The sequence below is a fragment of the Narcine bancroftii genome, chromosome 5 (assembly GCF_036971445.1).
Source record: "Narcine bancroftii isolate sNarBan1 chromosome 5, sNarBan1.hap1, whole genome shotgun sequence".
NCBI classification, from domain to species: Eukaryota; Metazoa; Chordata; class Chondrichthyes; order Torpediniformes; family Narcinidae; genus Narcine; species Narcine bancroftii.
In genome coordinates this window covers 225,813,615-225,838,144 of record NC_091473.1, presented here as the reverse complement: position 1 = coordinate 225,838,144, position 24,530 = coordinate 225,813,615, and the positions used below count along the sequence as shown (strand labels likewise).

The window sequence follows — 24,530 nt, the reverse complement described above, 5'->3', positions numbered from 1 at the left end:
TAACATGGGGCCATAAGTGCCTGAGTAAGGAAGAAAAGACAATAGACAAGTTATGGATGTTAAGTCCTCCTCCACCGATCCAGTTTACTAGCAATCTAGTCGATCATTGGAAATGCTTCAAGCAGCAATTCAACATTTATTTGGAAGCTGGTGGAATGGGAGAAGCTTATGGAAAACAGAAAGCGTCTATGTTTCTGCATGATGGGTGAAAATGCCTTGGACATCTATAACACTTTTCAAACTGATGAGGCAGATTTCACATTGGACACTCTAATTACAAAATTTGAGGAGCTTCTTGTTCCAAGTAAAAACATCATGTTTGAGAGATTCAATTTTTTCTCCTGTGACCAGAAACAAGATATGAGCTTTGACCAGTACTTAGCCGAGCTTCACACATTGAGCAAGTCCTGTGCATCTGGAGATTTGAAAAATTCACTAATTAGAGAAAGAGCACAAGCTAAGGAGCTACACAAGATAGACAAAACAGTTAAGGAGTTGCACAAGACAGACTCAACAGTGCATGCAGTGAAAAGAGATAAGCAAAACTCCAGGAGTTTCCCAAATTAACAAAGCAAAGTGATAAACTCAAACAAAAAATGCAGCAGATGCAGAGGTAGACCTATTTCAACGGTGTGTCCTGCCTATGGAAAGTCCTGCTATAAATGTGGGAAGAAGAATCATTTTGCAAAGTGCTTCATATCAGAGGAACACACATAGTGGACGAGGTAAATGGAGAAATTCTTTGTGGATTTAGTACAGACTGATGAAGGCCAGAAACCTCAACTTCATGTTCGAGCAATGGAATATTCATTGAGCTTCTTCAAAAGAATCACTTTCTCATCAAAGACGCCACCTGTATGAACAGCTGCAAGAGTCACTTATCAAAGCTCTGGTCCCATCTTTGATCCATCATCAGAAAGTGAAAGTAAGACAGAAAATTCAATCTCTTCAATGTATCTGTCTCTAGCTTCCTCCAAAATTGCTTAATTATTGCTGAGATAGCCTTCCACATCTCTTGTAGAGATCTGGATCACTAGCCTTAAACTTTCCCCCAACAGGTTGAGAATCTTATCGTGCAAGGCTTCTGGTTGGGGAACTCCAGTATGTGCGCATGGGTACACAAATGTCCACACAGGTCTTGATGAAGACGATGCATGTTGCATATTCATGCAGGTCAAAGGATGAGTCCACTGATTCAAAGCAATCTTGCAGCCACCCTTCTGCCTCCCTCAACCATTCTTTCACCGTCTTCACCGCTGGTGCTGTCGTCAATCTCTGCTCGTACACCAGGAGTTGAAGTACAGCTAGGCGATCAGGCTTGCTGAAGTGCGGTCAATACAACAGAGACCGAGAAATTGAGAGAAAGGATTTAAATCCTTACAGGGGACTGGATATGAAGAAGTGCTGTCAAGGTGGTTGTGGGAGTTGGTAGGATTGAAAAAAAAACCGTCTGGAGAAAGTTAGTCTCTTGAGATGGAGACAGAGAGATCGTAGGGAGAGTGTCATCAGAGATGGACCAAGTGAATTTTAGGTCTGGGTGAGAGCAACCAGCAAAGTGAATAAAGGTGACGAGTTCATCATTGGTGTGTGACACAGCACCAATGTAGCGGAGGAAGAATTGAGAAGCTAAACATCCACCTATTACCTCTTGCTTGTGGGCCTGTGCTCCTCTCCTGCCCCTCACTTCTCTCCGCTCCACCCCCCCACCAACTCACCATTTTATTCAGGTACCTGCCTACATTTTGCTCATACCTTGATGAAGGTCTTAGGCATGAAACATTGGTTATCTTTGCTATATAAACTATGCTGTTTGACCTGCTGAGTTTCTCCAGGATTATGTTATACTATTAACATAATATGCTTATTTTAACCTTCATTCTCAAGTATATTCTTCTCAATATATAGATATATGTACACAAGATCCTGATTATATCACAAGTACTGAAGATTTACCATACAAGCACTTCGACGGCCATCTTCTAAATGTTCATGTTTTACAGAAGCACCGGAGAAACTACACACATCATCCTCAGTGCCTGGCTCTTGTTTTACTTTGACTTGATCTGTTCTTAAGACCGAGATCCCCTTCTCTGTTCCATGAGCTCTACCAGAGGAACTGCAGCTGCAATGAAGCATTAGCATTTAGAAATCATCAACTATGTCACAGTTTATAGAAATTGGCATGTCTACAGGATTACATCAATAAACAATGTTGTGATGCCACAACCACCATCGAGTTGTGATATCACAGCCACCATTGAGCATTTCTTTGGGGAATATCAATATAGTTTTGATTTGATCCATTTATAAACTTAAGCCAGATCTGACTGAAAAATGAGGAACTCTGGAAGCAATAGATAAAAATAAATTTGCCAAGACTTAACAGGTTAAGGAATGAGACAACAGAAAATGAATTTCAATTTGAGCAAATATAATGTCAACCATTTGGGACCTATGAGACTAAAACACAGTATCTAATAAGGGTGAAAAGCTAGGGGCAAAGAAACTTGAGGGACCCCATGCAGAAAGATTAAGACAACATGGAGGTACATCAAATAATTGGAAGGTTAATGGAATGGAGTGTTATACAAGTAGAAAACAGAAAATACGTAGGGATAAAAAATTCTGAATATCATCCCTTAGCAAAGAAATATTGCCCTTCGAGGGAATGCTGAGTGAATTCCAGTGTGCTAGATATCCAATTATAAAGAGATCAAAACTATGATCTCTGGTATTAAGGGTTGATTTGATTAGTTGAAAATGCCTCGAGTTCCAATAACAAGTCATTAACTCAAAAATGACAATTTTGCTTTTGGCGCCAGTAATGATGTTGATCTACTGCTTATTTGCAGTCTATATTTTTAAATTCGCCTTTCCCTCTGGTAACAACACCTAAAATTCAAACTCAAACATTCATGAGTGAAGTTAGGAACATGTTTATGTGCAAAAAGTGATTAAGTTTGGAACTTTTTCCCTGCCTGTAAACAAAAGATACCAAATAGTTGGTCATTTAAAATCACCGAAGATTTGGGGGGGGCTGGGTTAGGAAATAAAATGGTTAAATGGCCTCGAGTCACAAATCTGTCTTAATCCGATTGAACCATGAAACATGCCAGAGGGCATAAATCTCAACACCTGTTCTTGAGTGAAAATTAATGTCAAGCTCCAACAAATACCTTGATACCTTAATTTTTCTCTGCCTAGATATAATCCAAATTAAAATAGATAATATCACTTGAGAATCTTCCTTGTCATTCATAACAACTTCATAATAGCTATGAATATGTGGGGAATAGAGGGATATGCATCATGTGAGGGCAGCAAAATTTTAGCATAAATTGGGTATGTATGGCGCAGACATGTGGGCCAAAGAGCCTGTTTCAGTACGATGTTAACCATTTCACAAGAGACCTAATGCATTTATTTGCACCTTGTTCCAAAGGATGCTTTACAGAAGGTTGAAGACACACTTCAGCAGGTACTAATCTCAATATCCTCAAGAAAACTTATGACTGATTGAAAATGTCACTTTTGTACTGATACTCAATTAAAAGCTTTATAATTGACTGGGAAAGTCAACACAGTTTCAGCATAAAGCAACACTGACAATTTTGAAAAGTACTTACCTGCCTCTGCTACCAGTACTAGAGGTACTTGAAGGTCTGACTGGAGTATGAGAATTGGCCATTGCAAACGCTGCAACTGAAAAATATTAAATATTGTTTCAAATATTAACCGAGCCTATGATAAACTATAAATATAGTTAATGAAGAATCAGAGACATGCACTTCACACCCAACTAAAACAGGTGGCTTTAAGATTTTTTGCCATTTTGATTCCGATACTGTACAAATTTCTAAGCTGCATTGGTAGATTTCCCTGTGGCTGTAACTTGGCAGAGCTGGCCAAGTAAGAGCCTCAACACCGTCCAATGCTTTTTACCTTAGCTTTGTTGGTACTTGCAAAATATCACAAAATGCAAAGGATCAATAACTTCAACAATTCTTACATGTTTAAAAAATGGATTTTTTTTTTTACAAATTTTAAAAATATACATCTTTTATTGAAAGTCACAATGGACAACAGAAATCGTTCAGTCTTATGGAACAGAGGGACCAAGGGTTGCAGGTGCATAGCTCTTTAAAAACATCAGCACAGGTGGAGAGTAGTGAAGAGAGCACCTGGGCTGTTTGTCTTGATGAATAAGTGTTGGGAAGTCGTGTTGAAGTTGTACAAGATGTTGGTGAGGCCACACTTGGAGTACTGCGTACAGTTTTGCTCGCCTATATGGAAAGAATATTATAAAGTTGGAAAGAGTACAGTCAAGAATTAAAAGAGAATTAGGGAAGTTATGAGATTATCCTGTTTTCCTTGGAGCATACAAGATTGAGAGGGGGTCTTATCGAGGTCTACAAAATTAGGAGAGGCATAGAAAGCTGAATAGAGACAGTTTCCTAGTGTAGGAGAATTTATTACAAGATGGTGCCACCATAAGGTGAGGTGGAAGGATTTAGAAGGGATATGAGGGGAGAGTCCTTCACTGAAGGTGGTGGGCATATGGTACGAGCTACCTGACAAAGTGGTAGAGGCAGGTACGTTAGCTTCCTCGAAGAAACACTTGGAGAACTATGAGAGAGAGACTTTGAGATGCATGGGCCTTAGGAGGGCAAGTGGGACTAAAGCAAGAAGGTGCATTGTTCAGTGTGGACAAGCTGTGCTCGTTTCCGTACTGTACAAGACAAATCAGATCATTTTTGGTCAAAGTGCTCTTGAAGGCAGCATCCAAGCTTTTAAATTATTCAAAACACCATCAATATTACATTGCAGGGGACATGTTATCTGACAATCCTATAATTCATGTATCGCATTGTTTTCATTGTACAGGTCTCAAACAACTGAAGAGATTACTACCATATTATTAATCTGCTTCCTACAGTGTTTAAAAATAATTTAACCATGAATTTCAGAAAATTGTCTATGACAAATTCTTTTAAAAGTTGAACAGCTTAGAAACCACAGTGTATCCTATTCTTTTCTGAAAATTTTAGCAGACTTCTTCAACCAGCTATTTTCTAAGCCAAGTGTTTGCTATGTATGCAAGTTTTATAACAATAAATGTACTAAATACAGGTCATTCTAGCCAAAAATCTCAAGCTGTATTTGATTGGAAAATTTTTACTCTTCAGTAGTATAATATCTGTAACCATTTCACACATTTTATTTACTTACTTGCTGGTCCAGGGGATGGTGCTGAGGGTCCAGGGGATGGATTTGAACTGGAGGACGATGGTGGCAATGGTGGGGGATGGTGGTGACTCTCAGAGATAAATCTGCTCAAAAGATTATCTAAGGTACTTGAACCAGCGTCATCCAGCTGTGAAAGGAATATTGAACAAAATAAGGAGCAAAGTCATTTACAAGAAAGATAATAACATTAAAATAACAGCAAACACCATCCAATCTTCTTGAGTTTTCAAGTAACATTAAAATTTATATTGACAGCAGTGATTGCTTAAATTCCAATAACAATTATGTATCCCGATAAGCTGATTACAACCTAAATTGTGATCAGTTATCCACTCTTAGCTGAAGGTAAAGAAAATACTGCAAATATCATGGAAACTTAGAAACTGAAAATCCAAGGAAACTTGGATCTACATGATCCTTAAAAAAAATAATGGATAAGTGAAGAAAACAGTAAAAGCTAACTGAATGGCTTTTATAGTAAACTATAAATATCGCAGGAATTCTGCTGCCTCTATTCAAATTTGTGGTCAACCACATGCAAAGTAACAGGATCCTCGTTTCCTTCTTCCATCATTCAAAGTGGATGACCGCACTTCAATCAAAGGTTTGTAGACCCACCTAATAATAATTACTCCTCTATCAATTTTGCATCGTTTCATACAGAGGAACATATACTGAATAACTAAATCCTCAATTTGAGAGCAAATGTTCCCAACCGGTAATCCTAACCTTGGAAGAGTTTAGTATTAATTTAAAAGGATGATACTTGAAGTCCAAAGATTAAATTACACGACTACATAATGTATCTGGAACACATCAGAAAATGTATCTGGAACACATCAGAAAATGTATCTGGAACACATCAGAAAATGTTTCAAAGCATCAGTAGTTCTGGTGTTTGTCAATTTGTGAAATAACTTTTGAAAAATCTTCAGATGGTGCCTAATGTGCTGAGTGATTCCTGCAATTTTTTTTTAAAGTGTGGTTACTCAATTGCATGGAATTTAGAAGGCGAACTTAGATGCCACACTTGCAGGATATTAATGGAAATTGATGTTTTATTTGTCTGGTTGGAGTGTATAAGCCTTTTATGAATCATTTTGGGTAACAATACCATATATGCTTGTATAATAGTTGCATTTTTCAGGTCAAATTTGGTGGGGGTTATCTTTTACATGGGTGATACTTTTGTTCACGTTAAGTACCTGTATCGTTCAAGTTGTTGGGAGCTCAGATTGCCAGGATCGGGTGACAGTCCACATTCAAGGCATCGCGAGCTTGAAAGGGCAGGAAGTCAGGGCCTAGGAGAGACTGTGGCCGAAGCGAGGATCCGAGGCCAGAAGCTTGGATGGGCAGGTGGCCGAGGCGAGGGTTCATAGTGTAAGGTAAAACATCATGAGATGGGAATGTGTAAGGAGTTACCCTGTACAGGGCTGTAATAAGAAGGGGAGGTGTCCTTGTACTCCTGTTAGGTAAAACATCATGGGATGGGAATGTGCAGGGCTGTAACAAGATGTGAATGCATCCTTGTACTTACAAGATAAGAGAGACATTGATGGATTGAGAGGCAGGAAGCTAGCAGGGAAAGGATAGCAACAGTTTTAGTCATTGGACAAGTAATGATATGATGATGTTCTAAGCACATATCCAAGGGTATAAAAAATCACCATTTTGCTGATAACGGCAGAATGCATTCTCCGACTAACATGGTTAGTCGCAAGTGTTACAATCCGGTAATAAAGAACAAAGAACCCTGATTTCGACTCAGCCTGGTGTTTGTCTCACTCATTCATGAACAAAGCAGACCTAACAATAGTCAGGGCATCAGGAGCTCAGATGGTCGAGTCATCAAGGAAGGGGTTGGCGGTTCGGGGAAATCAGGGGCTCTGGTGGGCCAGTGGCTGGGGTGAGTGTCCATGGTCGGTGTCAGGAGTGTGGACGTCTGGAGCAAGGACCTGAGATTGGGGCATCGGGAGCTTGGATAGGTGGGCGTCCAGGGCCAAAATAGTGGAGTTGACTTCTGCACTGGTCATATAGGAAACACACGATTTTTGGGCAAAAAAAGTAATACATGGGCTGTAGGGACAACAACAAATCACCAGTCCTGAAAGGAGATTTATCTGGAAATGCAGGCAGCTGTCTTTTATTTCCCAAGAAAAAAAAGTGAAAGAGCCGACAAATAGATGTCAATTCAAAGAAAATTATGGAATTATAAATTACTACAGATAGTCCAAGATCACAGCTAGTTGAGGATAAATCCAATAGGGAATACAGGAAAAACTACTTTACCCAGTGTAGCATGAATATGATACATGCTACCACAAGGAATAAATTAATGTAATAAGAGATTGGGTATCTTGATAAGCGCATGTGGGAGTGGAATAAAACAAAAATACTGATTATGATAAGATGGGATAAATGTATTTTTACATTTAAATGGTTTTTTTTTTAATTTAGACATTGTAGCCGACCACTACAAAGAAACACTCACTAGAGTGTGGCAGGTTAAACTCACTCCTTTATTAGGGCTGGAAAGGCTGCTTTTATACTGTTCAAGTTCCCGCCGTTTTTTTTTCCGCTGATTGACTGAGTCAGCCACATGAATAACAATAGCATGCAGGAAGGTCCAATACATATGAATGCCCTTCTTCCCCAGCCTGTTTCTGCTGAGTTAGCTGGGCAGCTTGACCAACGCCATTTTAGGGCTGTTGGTCTAATGCTGCCCCAGCTTCTACCCCCGCCAGTTCGTTGTCCTGGGAGTCACTTTAGCGATCTCTGTCCGCATTTGCTGCCACATGATGTGCCAGCCCGATCTCTGCAATTGTGCCCCCCCCCCCCCCCAGAAACGATGTTACAATCTATAGTGTTCGTAGGTATAGTCCCCAACGACTTTTGGTGTCTCCACAGGTTCTGCTGGGTCTATGTGGGCAGGCTTGAGTCTATCTATAGTGAAGATCTTTGGTTTACCACTGATGCCCAGCTTGAAGGTGGCTCCATTGTTCCGGATGACTTGAAGGGGACCTTCGTATGGCTTTTGCAGTGGTGAACAGTGGGGTCCTCTGAGTACAAACACGTATTCACAGTCCTTGGGTTCTTTGGGGATGTTGAATTTGGCTTGTCCAGGTCTGGAGGGTGGGATTGGAGCCAGGTTACTTATCATTTTGCGCAGCCTGTCCAGAAAGGTGGTTGTCTCCTCCTGCTGTCCTCTGGCTTGTGGAACGAAATCCCTGGGAACCGAATGGGGCTCCATGGACGAGTTCAGCGGAGCATATGTGGAGGTCTTCTTTTGACGCTGTTCGGCTGCCCAGTAGTGCACATGGTAGCTCGTCCACCCAGTTGGGGCCCTTGAGTCTAGTCATGAGGGCAATCTTGAGGTGCCTGTGGAAACACTCCACCATGCTGTTGGCTTGCAGGTGGTATGCCGTTGTATGGTGTAGCTGAGCACCCCACAGATTGGCAATGTGGTCCACAAACTGGAGGTGAACTGTGTGCCTCAATCAGAAGTGATGTGCTGTGGCAGTCTGAATCTTTCAATCCAGGACAAGAGGAGTGCTTTGGCACAGGTCCTGGTGGATGTGTTGGCCAGGGGAATTGCTTCTTGCCACCGGGTGAAGCGGTTGACCACTGTGAACAGGTAGCAGAAATCCTGAGAGGCTGGCAAGGGTCCCACTATGTCCACGAGAATGTGGTCAAACCTGCGTTCCGTTGGCTCAAAAAGCTGTGGGAGGACCTTGGTGTGTCACTGCACTTTGGCCGTTTGGCACTGCGTATAAGCCTTGGCCCACCCCTGGACTTATTTCTGCAATCTTTGCCACACACACTTGCTGGCCACCAGCCAGACCATAGTCCTGATGGATAGGTGTGCCAGCCCATGGATGGAGTCAAAAACTCGTCACCTCCATGCCATTGGGACAATAGGTCAAACCTGCCCGGTGGCCACATCGCACAGGAGGGAGGTAGTACCTGTGCCGACTGGAACGTCCTTTAGCCGAAGGCCTGCGACAGCGGTCCTGTACTGCGGGTCCTCGTCGTCCTGCTGCTCTGCCTCTGCCAGTGCTGTGTCCAGACCATTGACCAGGGAGTGGATACTGTGTCTTGACAAGGCATCCGCAATTACGTTGTCTTTGCCAGAGATGTGCTGGACATAAGTGGTGTATTCCGAGATGTAAGACAAGTGTCTCTGTGGGCGGGCTGACCAGGGATCGAACATTTACCCAGGGTGAAAGTCAGAGGTTTGTGGTCCGTGAAAGCCCTTCCCTCATGAGAGTACTAGAAGTGACGGATGGCTAAGTACAGCACCAGCACCTCTCTATCGAAAGCACAGTACTTTAGATGTTTGCTGAAGAAAGCTAGTGGGTACCAACTTCCTTCTATCTGCTGCTCCAGGACTCCACCAATCTCTGTTCCTGAGGCATCGACTGTGAAGGCCATGGGTGCAACTGGTCTGGGGTGGATCAGGAGTGCCGCTTTGCCCAGGGCTTCTTTGTTTTCCACAAATTCACGTGCGGATTTGTCATCCCAGGTCAGGTCCTTCTCCTTGCTGGACATCAGGATGAACAGAGGGCGCATCAGAACTGGGCTTCAGGAAGTTGCGGATGGGCTCTACCTTGTCGGGAAGTCTGTGGTGTTCAGGCCAAACTGGCATTTGGCCAGGTTGATGGTGAGGCCGAACTCCTGCAGACAACTACAGAGATTTCGGAGGAGCTGAAGGTGCTCCTGTCGGGTTCTTCTTGCCACGAGGATCGTCGAGGTAGACAAAAGTGCCCACTCCGTCCATCAGTCGCTGGAATATCTGAGCCACATTTTTGAGCCCAAATGGCATCCTCAGGAACTCGAATAGCCCAAATGGAGTGATGATGGCCATCTTAGGGACGTCATCAGGATGCACCGCAATCTGGTGATATCCTCACACAAGGTCCACTTTTGAGAATATTGTTGCCATATAACCATTTAACCACTTACAGCACAGAACAGGCCAGCTCGGCCCTACTAGTCCATGCCGTAGCAAATCCCCACCCTCCTAGTCCCACTGACCAGCACCCGGTCCATACCCCTCTAGTCCCCTCCTATCCATGTAACGATCCAGTCTTTCCTTAAATGTAACCAATGATCCCGCCTTGACCACGTCTGCCGGAAGCTCATTCCACATTCCCACCACCCTCTGCGTAAAGAAATTTCCCCTCATGTTCCCCTTATAATTTTCCCCCTTCAATCTTAAACCATGTCCTCTAGTTTGAATCTCCCCCTTTCTTAATTGAAAAAGCCTATCCACATTTACTCTGTCTGTCCCTTTTAAAATCTTAAACACCTCTATCAAGTCCCCTCTCAATCTTCTACGCTCCACAGAAAAAAGCCCCAGTCTGCACAACCTTTCCCTGTAACTCAGACCCTGAAATCCTGTCAACATTCTCGTGAACTCTCTCTATTTTGTTTATATCTTTCCTATAATTTGGTGACCAAAACTGTACACAGTACTCCAAATTTGGCCTCACCAATGCCTTGTACAATTTCATCATAACCTCCCTACTCTTGAATTCAATACTCCGATTTATGAAGGCCAACATTCCAAATGCCTTCTTCACCACACCAACTACCTGAGTATCAGCCTTGAGGGTACTATTTACCATCACTCCTAAATCCCTTTGTTGCTCTGCACTCCTCAATTCTCTACCATTCAATGTATATGACCTATTTAAATTTGCCTTTCCAAAATGTAGCACCTCACATTTATCTGTATTAAATTCCATCAGTCATTTCTCAGCCCACACCTCCAGCCTTCCTAAATCACCTTTTAATCTACGGTAATCTACCTCACTGTGCACAATACCACCAATCTTTGTGTCATCCGCAAACTTGCTTATCCAATTCTCCACCCCTACATCCAGATCGTTAATATATATAACAAATAATAGTGGACCCAGGACCGAACACTGAGGAACTCTACTAGTCACCAGCCTCCAATTGGACAAACAATTTTCTACCACTACTCTCTGACACCTCCCATCCAACCACTGCTGAATCCATTTCACTACCTCTTTATTTATGTCTAATGCCTCCACCTTTTTTCCTAACCTCCTGTGGGGAAATAGACAACATCCACAGCTTTCCCTTCATCAACCTTTTTTGTAACCCCCTCGAAGAACTCAATCAGGTTTGTAAAGCATGATCTACCCCTGACAAAATCATGCTGATTACTCCCTATCAATCCCTGTACCTCCAAAAATTTGTAAATAGCATCCCTCAGAACACTTTCCATCAACTTGTCCACCACAGACGTCAGACTTACAGGCCTATAATTCCCAGGTTTGCATTTGGACCCTTTCTTAAACAGAGGAACCACATGCGCCACCCTCCAATCATTTGGCACCACCCCCGTGGCCAATGACATCCTAAATATCTCTGTTAATGGCCCCACTAACTGTCCACTAGCCTCCCTGAGTGTCCTAGGGAATATTTTGTCCGGTCCGGGAGATTTATCCACCTTTATCTTTTTTAACACAGCCATCACTACCTCCTCGGTTATCCTTATATGCTTCATGACCTCCCCACTATTTTTCTTTACTTCAACTGGTTCAACATTTTTTTCCCTAGTGAATACCGAGGCAAAGAAATCATTCAAAATTTCCCCCATTTCCTCAGACTTCTCACTCAGCCTACCCTCGCTATCTACAAGGGGTCCAATTTTATCTCTCACTAATCTATTACTTTTAATGTACTTATAGAAACCCTTTGGATTTATTTTTACTCTGTCAGCCAAAGCCTCTTCATGCCTTTTTTTGGCCTTTCTAATTTCTTTCTTAAGATTCCTTCTACACTCCTTGTAGTCCTCCTTCAACTTCTCAGCTCCCTGCTCTTTATACCTCTTGTACACCTCCCTTTTTCTCCTAACCAAATTTCCAATATTCCTCGAAAACCAAGCCTCCCTATGACTTCCAGCCTTTCCTTTGATCCACACTGGGACATAACTACTCTGTACCCTCAAAATTTCTTTTTTGAATATCCTCCATTTTTCATTAACATCCTTACCTGAAAATATCCTGTCTCACTCAATACTCCCCAAATCCCTTCTTATTCCTTTGAAATTTGCTCTTTTCCAATCCAGAACCTCAACTTTAGGCCTCTCCTTGCTCTTCCCTAAAACTACCCTAAAACTAACAGAATTATGATCACTAGACCTAATTGGTTCTCCAACATTAATGTCCGCTACCTGACCTAGCTCATTCCCTAACAGGAGATCCAGTATTACACCGTCCCGAGTCGGTTCTTCTACTAACTGATTTAGAAAACAATCCTGAACACATTTAACGAACTCCAGCCCATCCAGCCCTCTAACCGTATGGGTATCCCAATCAATGTGTGGGAAGTTAAAATCTCCCATGATCACTACCTTATGATTTTCACACATATATGTTATCTCCCAACAAATTTGACCCTCTAATTTTCTTGGCCCATTTGGTGGTCTGTAATACACCCCTATTAGCACCCTCTTGCCTCCTCCACCCCTCAATTCCACCCAAACAGCCTCACTGGTCGATCCCTCCATACCATCCTGCCACCTCACGGCAGTAATGTCCTCCTTAACAGGCAGAGCAACTCCTCTTCCTTTTTTATCCCCTGATCTATCACATCTAAAACAAATGTATCCTGGAATATTAAATTGCCATTCCTGCCCCTCCTGTAGCCAGGTCTCACTAATTGCCACAATATCATGACCCCAAGTATCTATCCATGCTCTCAGCTCATCTACCTTGTTCACTATGCTTCTTGCATTAAAATATATGCTTCTCAGAGAATGACCCTCACATATATTCTCTTTTTTTACCTTCTACCCTAATCTCCATCCTACCTTTGTTATCTTTTTTATTCCTATCTAGGTGGCCATACTCCTGGACACTGCTCTCACACTCTGTTCCCCACCCCCCTGCCAAACTAGTTTAAACCTTCCCCCACAGCTCTAGCAAATCTGTTTGCCAGCACATTGGTCCCCCTCCAGTTCAAGTGGAGTCCGTCCCTCTTGTTCAGGTCCGACCTTCCCCAGAAGAGATCCCAATGATCCAGAAATCTTATCCCTTGCCCCCTGCATCATCTCTTTAGCCACACATCCATCCTCCACATCTTCCTATTTCTACCCTCACTAGCTCGTGGCACGGGCAGCTATCCAGAGATTATTACCTTGGAGGTCCTGTTTTTTTAACTTCCTACCTAATTCTACATAATCCTGTTTCAGGACCTCATCCCCACTTCTAACTAAGTCATTGGTCCCCACATGGACCATGACTTCTGGCTGTTCTCCTTCCCCTTGCAGAATGCTATGTACTCGATCAGAGATATCCCTGACCCTTGCACCAGGGAGACAACATACCAACCTGGATCCCCGATCTCGTCCCACAAACCTTCTATCTGCCCCTCTGACTAATGAGTCCCCAACTACAAGAATCCTATTCTTATCCTTCTTTCCCTTCTGAACCTCAGGGGCAGCCTCGTGCAGGTTTGCCGCAAAATCCTGGATGTGTAGCACAGGGCAATGGTCCGGGGTGGTGGTCTCATTGATGGTCCACTAGGAGGCTGTGGGCTTGCAGGAAATCTGCTCCGAGGAGTGGTTGTTCCACTGCGGCCAGTGTGAACTCCCATGAAAAGTGATTGCCACCGAACCGCAGCTCGGCCCAACGAGTGCCAAAGGTCCGGATACTACTGTTGTTGGCCGCCCTCCACGTGGGTGCCGCTAGCCTGTGACTAGTATCCAACCCTGTCGGGGGTATCACGGTGACCTTTGCTCCAGGAAGCATCTGCCGGACAGGCCGCCCCAGATATACAGGAGGCTCTCAGTGGCCAGCCGTCGTGGCCAGCCGTCGTTTCCCTGGAACTTGCAGAGAGACTGGCATCAGCGGGCCTTGGTGCCCCATCTCTGGTGGTAGAACCACCATCTGTCACTGGACTTGCTCCTTCCTCTCATCTGCTGTTCCTTTATCAGGGGTGGAAAGGCTGCTTTTATAGTGTTATGTTCCAGCCGATTGACTGAGTCAGCCACATGAATAACTATAGCGAGCAGGAACGTCCATGAATATGAATGCCCTTCTTCCCCAGCCTGTTTCTGCTGAGTTAGCTGGGCAGCTTGCCCAATGCCATTTTAGGGCTGTTGGTCTGATGCTGCCCCAGCTTCTATCTCCGCCGGTTTGTTGTTCTGGGAGTTGCTTTTGCGATCTCTGTCAGCATCTGCAGCCACGCGATGAGCCGGCCTGATCTCCGCAATTGCGGGACGCCACAACACATGGCACAGTAACAGGCCATTTTGGCCCATGAATCTGTGCCGCTCAATCTGGATCCAATTAACCTACACCCTGGTACATTTCGAATGGTAGAAGGAAACTGGACCCCACCCCCCCCAGAGAAAATCCATGCAGACATGGGGAGAACGTACAAACTCCTTACAGTCAGTGCAGGATTCAAACCCTGGTCCCAATTGTGGGTGCTGCTAAGACTATGCTAACCATGCCCCAAAAAAATTCATTGCAAGCTCTCATCTACTGACATTTCACGCATAACATAATATGGAAACTGCTGCACTTTTAACTTTTTAATCATAAACACCATAAGTTGGGTATGATCACAGTTTTTTTAAAGAAACGTAACGAGTGGTAAATGTCAAACTGAGGACAATTACACCCAACTTTAGAGAGATGATCGAAATTTCAGAAATACTTCACAAAGGGATACTTCACAAATACTTCACAAATTTCAGAAATACTTCACAAAGGGATACTTCACAAATTTCAGCAAGACTTCACAAAGGGATACTTCACAAATTTCAGAAAGACTTCACAAAGGGATCATGCGTGATCGGAAGAGACCTGGGAAAATCCAGCAACATCTCAGGCGTAAGCCAGGTGTCTAGGTAACCTAATGCATACGACTTCTCTATTTGTTTACGTATGTTGTGTACATTTTTTTTGCTCTACCATGCATGAAAAAAGTATCTCAGGGTTGTATGTGATGTCATGAATGTACTCTTGACAATAAATCTGAATCCTCTCACAGCAAGCCTCAACCTGCCACCACGCTTCACTTGGAGGGGTCTGCTACTAGAGGTTCACACCAAAATATCAAATGGATTTACAATTTGTTAACACATCAAAAATGTTTCTATTTAATTTACCTTAACCTTCTAACCATCAAGACATTCCTCTCCCATAAAATAAATAAACACTGCAAGCAAATTACTAACTAGAATTTTATAAGTATAATTGTTACAGCTTTTCCAGTAGTACACCTTGATAGGTTAAACCTATCAAGGCTCAGTGTAATCTAATAAAGTGGAAAGAAAAGATAAAAATTGAAACAAAAGATTACCATCTTCATTTGATAAGTTGTCCAAAAAACAGTATGAATTATTTCTCATTTGAAACTGTAATAAGAGAGCAGAAGCAGCCATCAATTCAAAGCAAACCTCATGGTACTGACCTGAATGGGTGGAATATCTGGAAGGGGAGGAAGATTCTCTGGGTTTGTGACAGAAGGAATCAGCTCTATAGTGGAAACTGTGGGACTGGTGGGCCCACGGTTTGCACCAGCCAAAGTAGCTGTTGTGGGACTGGTTGGATTTGGAATGTTGTTGTGCACAGATGCAGCAGAAAATGGCCCTGTCTGGCCAGGATTTGCATGCTGTCAGGAAATAAAAAAACAATTAGGTTACACAAAAGAGAACTCTAATCATTCACCTTATATACCTTGCTTTCTTCACAACTATTTGAATGTTTGCATGACAGAATTCTATGTTTACATTTCCTTCTGTACTCCATTAGCCTCTGAATATTACTCTAAACACAATCAGACAATGGAGAGCTTCCAAAATTGCTGCTTACTTTGGTTTCCAAATGGGCAACACTGTTAGGGGAGCAGTTAGCGCAGCACTGTTACAGAGCCAGCAATCAGGACGGGGGGGGGGGGTCAAATCCCCTGCTGTAAGTAGTTTGTACATTCTCCCCGTGTCTGCATGGATATTCCCTGGGGACTCAAGTTTCCTCTCACCCTCCAAAATATACCAGGGATTGTAAGTCTATTGGGCGTCATTGGGTGGCACAGGCTCAGGCACCTATTACTGAGCTATTTATCTAAAATTTAAATTTTTAATTTTAAAAAATAAAATTTAGAAAGTGCAGTAGTTTCAACAATGTTTCAGTTGTGTCAAAAGAATGGGAGGCAAAAATTTCTTTGCAAAATAATTTTGAATTATTCAGGATAATTCAATAAAAGCACTAACTGATGTATTACAGGTTAATGCAGCGTACCAGACCAGTGGTTCTCAACCTTTCTTTTAAACTAAGATATCATAGATTAGTAAGGAATTACTTAAGGTGGTAGGTGAGTCGGAGGGGGAGAAAAGGGTTGAGAACCACTGTACTAGATTCTCCTGACCTAGTTGCCCAGAATCATTGCCTGTCCAGCAGTCAGGGTCCAAATCACAATTGGTCTGCATATGTATTTCCGTAAACCCCTTCTTCATCTTAAAAAGCTGATTGCTAATATGACTGCTTCAAACTCTCCGTAATCAATGGTTCTGCTCATTATTCTTACATCAATCTTCAATCCTAGGGAGGATGCTTTGTAGGCCAAACACACATCCTTCTGACCTCTGATTTTATTCCATTTTGGAAAGTAAGCCTTCCTCAATTAAAAAGCTGTTAAATGAATTAAAATTAATTATATAAAGTTCATTTGGTATTTTGAAATATTCCCAGTTCAATATAAATTACATTTAATTTTTTTTAAATTGGTTGTTAATACTGCAAAGAATGAGAGTAAAGGCATTTACCCAAAAACAAGGTCTCAGATTAGTACCCCGTCCGAAAAAGGGCTTGTTCAATTACAGCTCTTCGGTACTGCAAGGAAGTATCAGCCTCAATTGTGTAAATGAGAAGTAGGAAAGAGCTTGATCACAAAGGTTCTAGGCTCAATGCACAAGGCTAACACCAACACTTGGAAACCACCAGCTTTTTAAAATGATTGTGGTTACAATAGCCCAAGAGATGCTTTTTCATTTATCAGTGGATTTTAAAACTATAGCTTTCATTTAAAGTAATTGAAAGAATAATACAGTATTAAACTCACAGTGAATAACTCAGCCATTAATAAAGGAATATTTAAACGTAATAAACTGCAAATTGTTAAGATCCAGATGATTGTTTTACCTGTCGTGAAACCTGAGGCATCATTTGATACTGATGGCCATTGTGCCGAGACATCCCAGCCATGCGAGCAGCATTTTGCGCCAATCTCATCTGATGAGCTTGATGAGCCTGGTGGGCTTGAAGAGCAGCACCATTCAAATTTCCTCTCTGCATGGCTTGCATGCTAATCAATCGTGGAGGCTAAAAAGGATAACATGAATCAGTCAACTCAGGGTTGAAAATATGTTCAAGGATTCCTAAATATCCCATTTTGATCTTCCACAGATAATTTTTTTTAAGTTGAATGAGTAGTAAAGACTAGCTTTGATATAGACCAGGTGTGTGCAGTAGAGAAGCACGACGAACTATAATACACCTTTAGATCCCTGAAATTATGTAACTTTACTAGACTTACATTATTTATGTATTGTTATTGTTTGCTCAAAACTCTTACAATGGAATCCTTTGACAGGAAGTGGCCTCAGTGTAAACTCCAGGTAGACTGTCTCCAGTTAGTGTTAATATTTCATGCTATTTTTGATTCATCTGCTGGTTTCAAATATCCAATATTCTTGCACCAGCAAGATTATTTTCATAGTTTAAACACATATCTCTAATCAATGATTTGTGGATACAATAACGATGGATATCTCATACAGCACCACAATCCAGTCATTTTTTTTTAAATAACACCTCTCAATAGCCACAAGTTTACCCTTCCCCTTGAATGAAAAATGGACAGAATTTCAGCAATAAGACTGTGTACCTGCTGTTGCACCATCTGTGGACCTGTCGTCCTGGGATGTTGTCCTACCGGGTGGTTCATTCTCATCTGCTGCATCTGCTGCTGCTTCTGTGCAAATTGTTGCTGCATATGTTGCAGACGGAGCTGTGCAAGGTTAATCTGACCCTGAGGTTTTCCCCCAGCTGATGCTTGGGCTTGAGAACTGTGGCCAATCACTACATTGGGAGTATATCCTGGAGGGTTCGGCTTGTTTTCAATCACAAGATTGCCTGGTTGAGAATGTAAAAATTTAAGCCGGAGTTAATTTTACTGGCAATTTGATCGTGACATTATGCATTGGTTGGTGCTTGGTTCCAGAATGTACCACGACTCCTTGGACACATTTCTGGTGGCAGCACAAGATAACAACTAGCTTTTTAAAAAAAATTGATTCTAAAATTCTGGGGGCATACAGGACTCATCCCACCATGTTAAGGAACACCCCTCCTCTGACTCATTTAAGGACTCTTAATTTACACAATATTTATTACTGAATATTTCTTCTTTGGCTTGGCTTCGCGGACAAAGATTTATGGAGGGGTAATGTCCACGTCAGCTGCAGGCTCGTTTGTGGCTGACAAGTCCGATGCGGGACAGGCAGACACGGTTGCAGCGGTTGCAGGGGAAAATTGGTGGGTTGGGGTTGGGTGTTGGGTTTTTCCTCCTTTGCCTTTTGTCAGTGAGGTGGGCTCTGCGGTCTTCTTCAAAGGAGGTTGCTGCCCGCCGAACTGTGAGGCGCCAAGATGCACGGTTTGAGGCGATATCAGGCCACTGGCGGTGGTCAATGGGGCAGGCACCAAGAGATTTCTTTAGGCAGTCCTTGTACCTTTTCTTTGGTGCACCTCTGTCACGGTGGCCAGTGGAGAGCTCGCCATATAACACGATCTTGGGAAGGCGATGGTCCTCCATTCTGGAGACGTGACCCATCCAGCGCAGCTGGATCTTCAGCAGCGTGGACTCGATGCTGTCGACCTCTGCCATCTCGAGTACTTCGACGTTAGGGATGAAAGCGCTCCAATGGATGTTGAGGATGGAGCGGAGACAACGCTGGTGGAAGCGTTCTAGGAGCCGTAGGTGGTGCCGGTAGAGGACCCATGATTCGGAGCCGAACAGGAGTGTGGGTATGACAACGGCTCTGTATACGCTTATCTTTGTGAGGTTTTTCAGTTGGTTGTTTTTCCAGACTCTTTTGTGTAGTCTTCCAAAGGCGCTATTTGCCTTGGCGAGTCTGTTGTCTATCTCATTGTCGATCCTTGCATCTGATGAAATGGTGCAGCCGAGATAGGTAAACTGGTTGACCGTTTTGAGTTTTGTGTGCCCGATGGAGATGTGGGGGGGCTGGTAGTCATGGTGGGGAGCTGGCTGATGGAGGACCTCAGTTTTCTTCAGGCTGACTTCCAGGCCAAACATTTTGGCAGTTTCCGCAAAGCAGGACGTCAAGCGCTGAAGAGCTGGCTCTGAATGGGCAACTAAAGCGGCATCGTCTGCAAAGAGTAGTTCACGGACAAGTTGCTCTTGTGTCTTGGTGTGAGCTTGCAGGCGCCTCAGATTGAAGAGACTGCCATCCGAGCGGTACCGGATGTAAACAGCGTTTTCATTGTTACTTTTCTCTGTATTGCACATTTGTTTACATTTCTCTCTTTTGTATACTTTGTTTTCCTCGAGTACAATTTACAGATACCAATAAGTAGAAATTTTTCCTGATCAAATCTCAGGGTTGTCATGTATGTACTCGGACCATGAATTTGAACATAAGCCGCTCAAATAGGCCACTAACCAGAAAACACACAAATTCAAGGTTATTTCAGTGACTTCATCATTTACACTCATTTTAAAGGGCTTATAGTCTGATTTCTGAGGAGCGTGTTGAACAAGATGACGTGGCGGGGGGGGGGGGTTTAAAAGAAAGGAAGTTTGATTTAAAAAAAAACAGATAATAAACAATCTCAAAGCTAACAGGACTATTTCCTTATGAGGTTTGTTTTAATAATTCCTTACCTAGATTCACCACATTTTTTGCCCAGAAGGTAGGGTCACAGTGGAAGCGCATTCCACCATTAGTAGCCGGAACAGGGTCACAACGTGCACGGAGAATATGGCGCAACTGAAAGGTAATCTGATAAAAACAAAAGTGGCACATTATCAGAATTTGGAATCTGTATTCCTCCCGCTTTAACCAATCTTATCAAGTAAATTTAGTCAGTTTGATTCAGAAATATACCTGCTGCTTACAAAGTGTACAATTTTAAACACTAAGAGTATGATTTTTGATCGAGTTGTTATGGGTGGACAGTTCATCTATTTGGCTTATTCAGAAATCACGCTCAACACTTATACTGGATCTGGTCTTTTTACTTGAACAGATTATGCTAATTTTTAAAAAATTCATCTATATTTTAGCTGTCACCACATTTGACTACATTACTTTTAGGGAAGAAGATTAATAAAGGACTTAGGAGGGCGGAAGTACATTTTTTGTATATTTATTCCTATCCTTTGCATATACAGGCTCCAGATCTACTCAAAATGAATATTTATTTCTTATATTGTAAGTGATTTTCTCCAAGGGAATACAACTTTGTATCTCTGAGTGCCATCTTCCCTTACCTAAATACACATCCAATTTCCAGGTCACTGCAATGCATTTCCTTGCCACTGCTAAAACAATTTTAACAAATTTAACTTAATCACTTAGTAAATTTAGTTTAGGTCTTGTTCCTTCAATGTTCCCCAATGACCTCGCGGAAGAGGTAGTTGCGACAGGGTAGTTCTGTCATTTAAGAAGTGGTTAGATGAGTACATGGATGTGAGAGGGTTGGAGGGTTATGGGCAGGGAGTAGTAGTACTGTAATTGTTATATGGTTATAACGGTGTCCTGGCATATCACCACCTCACCCTTGGTCTTCCAAAATCCTGCTGCCCACATTCCAAATTCTCAAAAAGCCTCCTCACCCACCTCTGCGCTTGCTGACCTATAAGCAAAAGATTCTTGATAAGAAACACTCAATTTTAATATTCCCATTCTGATTTTCAAATCCTGTTATGGAATTGTCTCTTCCCATCTCAATCAATGTGTTCCTTCAATTCTGATTTCTGGATCATCTCAGAATATAACTAATTCAGCAGTGGTGCCTGTGCTGTAAGCATGCAAGGCCCAAAACTTTGGGATTCCTTCCTTATCTGTGAAGGGGAGAAAAGGGAATTATACAGGATAAAAGTAAATGGGTTGTTGCTGGGCAGCATGGACCCAGTGATTAAAACAATTGTTACAGGTAGGTCTGAACACAATGAACTTGGTTAAAATAAAACAGTAACTATTAAGAATCTTAATTATTTGATGTGAAAGAGTTACAATTTATTCTGTCATTATTTATATCCAAAGATCATCACCCACCATTATAACCTAGACCTGCAGCAATAGAAATTTACCAAAACAATGGTATCTTCAAAACAATCATTTTTATTAATAACCATTAATAATATAAAATCTTACATTAAACTTAACCATGTGTGTGTGTGTGTGTTTGCGTGTGCATGTGTGTGCGCGCGCGTGTGTGTGTGCGCGTGCGCGATTACAGTTCAGTTATAATTCTGAAGAGATGATTTCAAAGTTCAGTTTCAGAAATCTTTTGTGTTGAAACCCAGTCTTTAAAAACTGCTATTCAAAAGTTCTCAAACTCACGAATTCTTGTAGATTTTCTTTCAAATAAATATCTCTTCACACGAATTACCTTCTCCACAAATCCCCCTCTCTTGCATGGAGACTTCAGAACTTGCGTTTCACACAATGATTTCATAAACCCAAGCAAGGGATAAATGAAATAACCATTAAAAATAATTACAGTGGCACTGCTCTCTCTTCACCCACGTTGATTCTGTGTCTCTTCCATGTCAAAGGGAGACCATCCAACGTAAGTACCTCTCTTATTGAATCTCTGACTTCAGATGAAATTGGTGCAATATTAAAGATTCCTCCCGACCATCATAATCACATGACATCACTGCTGATTATGCATCATCAAAAGCATGAATCATGGCTGATGGCCTCCTGCTTGTTTATACAGATAATACAGGTGTCTCTCTCTGAGTGCTTGAAGTTCCAACTTTTCCAAAAGTTAACAAGCAAATGCTTCTGGGCTGTCTATCCAGCGAACAAACAGATGGCTTTCTTGTGCACACAGGTGTTTCTCTGAGGAAGCATCATAGTGTTTAGTTTCAATGGAGAGGAGCTTCTGACTTTCATGATTGTTTGTTCAGCTTCAACTGAACAATAAATTAGCAGACATGTCTGTCACATTTGTGGCCCGAAATGTGAAGTTAATAAAACATTAAACACAAGTTTTATCAGGTAAACTTCTCAGTGTCTTCTTATTTTCCCGTTTCCTTTGTTCTCCTGCTTGTGTTCTTATCTCTCTCTCATACCACGTGACTTCCGGTACATCTCATACATATTCATTATCATGACATCCCTCCTTTAATCAGAAATAAACTTTACCTTCACTTATCAATATCCCTCGGAAACATACAAACATCGTAACTAATGGTAATACTATAACTCAACTACATAAAATTTACTTCCTACAGCACTCATACATGCACTTTATGATATAAGATTAAAATACTGTCCCAAAGTTCTTATTAAAACTATGGCACAAAGTCTTCGTATCGTTTGGACGCTTTCCGGTTTCGTTTCGGCCTGCCTGCGATATTGTCGTCACTTCTCGGTTGTTCACTCTCGGCGTCGAAAATACTGCTCGCCACGGCTTCGGGTGTTTCTGGCGCTCTAGTCACTTCATCAGGAGTGCTGGTAACTGCCTCTGGAACATCATCAGGTCTCTCAGTTTCAGCATCTCGTATTGGCCTTTCAACCTCTTCGCTCGATGTATCTCTGGACTGGTACCTTTTTACACCTGATACATTTCTCTTATACAGGACTCCAGTCGGAGACTTGACTGTCACCATATTGCCACTTCTGGATACGACAGTATAGGGTTGATGGTAATAAGGTGTGTCTAGCTTACCACCAGTTTCATGCCTCACTAGAACATTATCTCCTGGCATGATGTCTGAGTACTTGGCTCCACGTTTCGAATCTGTGTACAGCTTTGCTGCACCTTTCTTTTCAGCATCGTGGTCCCTCATCTCCTGGTCGTCTCGGATTTCCTTTATTTCTGGCATTTTTGTGCGGATTTTTCTCCCAAAAAATGCTTCTGCAGGACTTTTTCCAGTGGTTGCATGAGGCGTTGCTCGATAGACAGCCACATAAGATAGCAATGCTTCGCGCCAATTTTGTCCTTCTGCGTGTGCAATCCTCAATCGTTTTTCAATGGACTGATTTTGTCTCTCTACTTCTCTGTTGGCTTGCGGCCATTTCGGAGTTACTTTATGATGGTGGATACCTGTGGTCCTCATGTATTCCGCAAATGTCTCTGAAATGAATTGTGGACCATTGTCAGAGTATAATGTAACAGGTAATCCATATCTTGCGAATATCTCTGCTAATGCTTGTATTGTTTTTTCAGTGGTTGTGGACTTCAACACCACGTACTCATAGTATCTGGTGTAGTAATCTATCACTACCATAATTGATTCACCCGTCAGTAAAGGTCCAAGAAAATCAACAGCTACGTTGGTCCATGGTCCTGTCGGAAGTTGCGTACTCCCGATCGGTTCTGGCGGATTATTCCTACTTGTGATTTGACATCCGTGATGAGTTTTAACAAATTTCTCTGCGTCTTTATCACAACCTGGCCACCATACCTTGGTCCTGAGGTTTTGCTTGGTACCAACAATGCCTAGGTGTCCTTCATGCGCTAAGGATACGATCTTCGGTCTCAATCTTTGCGGTATCACCAAACTGCAACCTCTTAATACACACTGTCCGATGCAACAAAGTTCGTCTCTAATGGGAATGTAAGCCTTGTGAGTACACTTGTCCCATTGTCCACTATGTATGCATTCTCTTACTTCCATAAGTTCTGGATCACGTTCGGATTCTCTCTCGACTTCCTTCGTAGTCACAGCTTTCGGTGTCGACTGAATAGCTACTAAGCGTACAAAGCTCTCTGTTTCTGTTCCCAATTCTGACTAGGATTGTGGACCACCAACCTTCACCAATCTGGACAGTGGATCTGCAATGTTTGCTTTCCCTGCAATGTGGATTACTTTATATTTGTAGGGTTGTAGTCTGAGTACCCATCTCTCTATTCTGGCACATGGTTTGGATCTAGGTGCATAGATCACCTCTAATGGCTTATGATCTGTGATGAGTTCAAATTCAATGCCGTATAAATATGCATGGAACCTCTCACAGGCCCATACAAGTCCGAGTGCTT

General features: G+C 42.3%; 1 protein-coding gene across 3 annotated transcripts in view; it reads right to left on the bottom strand.

Annotated features, from left to right (window-relative positions):
* The window catches only part of trim33 (tripartite motif containing 33), a 175,391-nt gene that overhangs the window by 26,115 nt on the left and 124,746 nt on the right, over positions 1–24,530 (bottom strand). For 2 of the 3 annotated variants that reach the window (XM_069941504.1, XM_069941505.1), the window contains exons 8-15: positions 20,194–20,311; positions 18,178–18,425; positions 17,433–17,612; positions 15,706–15,906; positions 5,230–5,374; positions 4,182–4,283; positions 3,627–3,702; positions 1,954–2,122 (exon numbers count right to left, since the gene is read on the bottom strand). In XM_069941504.1, coding sequence (XP_069797605.1) covers positions 1,954–2,122; positions 3,627–3,702; positions 4,182–4,283; positions 5,230–5,374; positions 15,706–15,906; positions 17,433–17,612; positions 18,178–18,425; positions 20,194–20,311 — 1,239 coding nt within the window. The remainder of the gene's footprint in view (positions 1–1,953; positions 2,123–3,626; positions 3,703–4,181; positions 4,284–5,229; positions 5,375–15,705; positions 15,907–17,432; positions 17,613–18,177; positions 18,426–20,193; positions 20,312–24,530) is intronic. The other variant, XM_069941506.1, reaches the window with a different exon arrangement.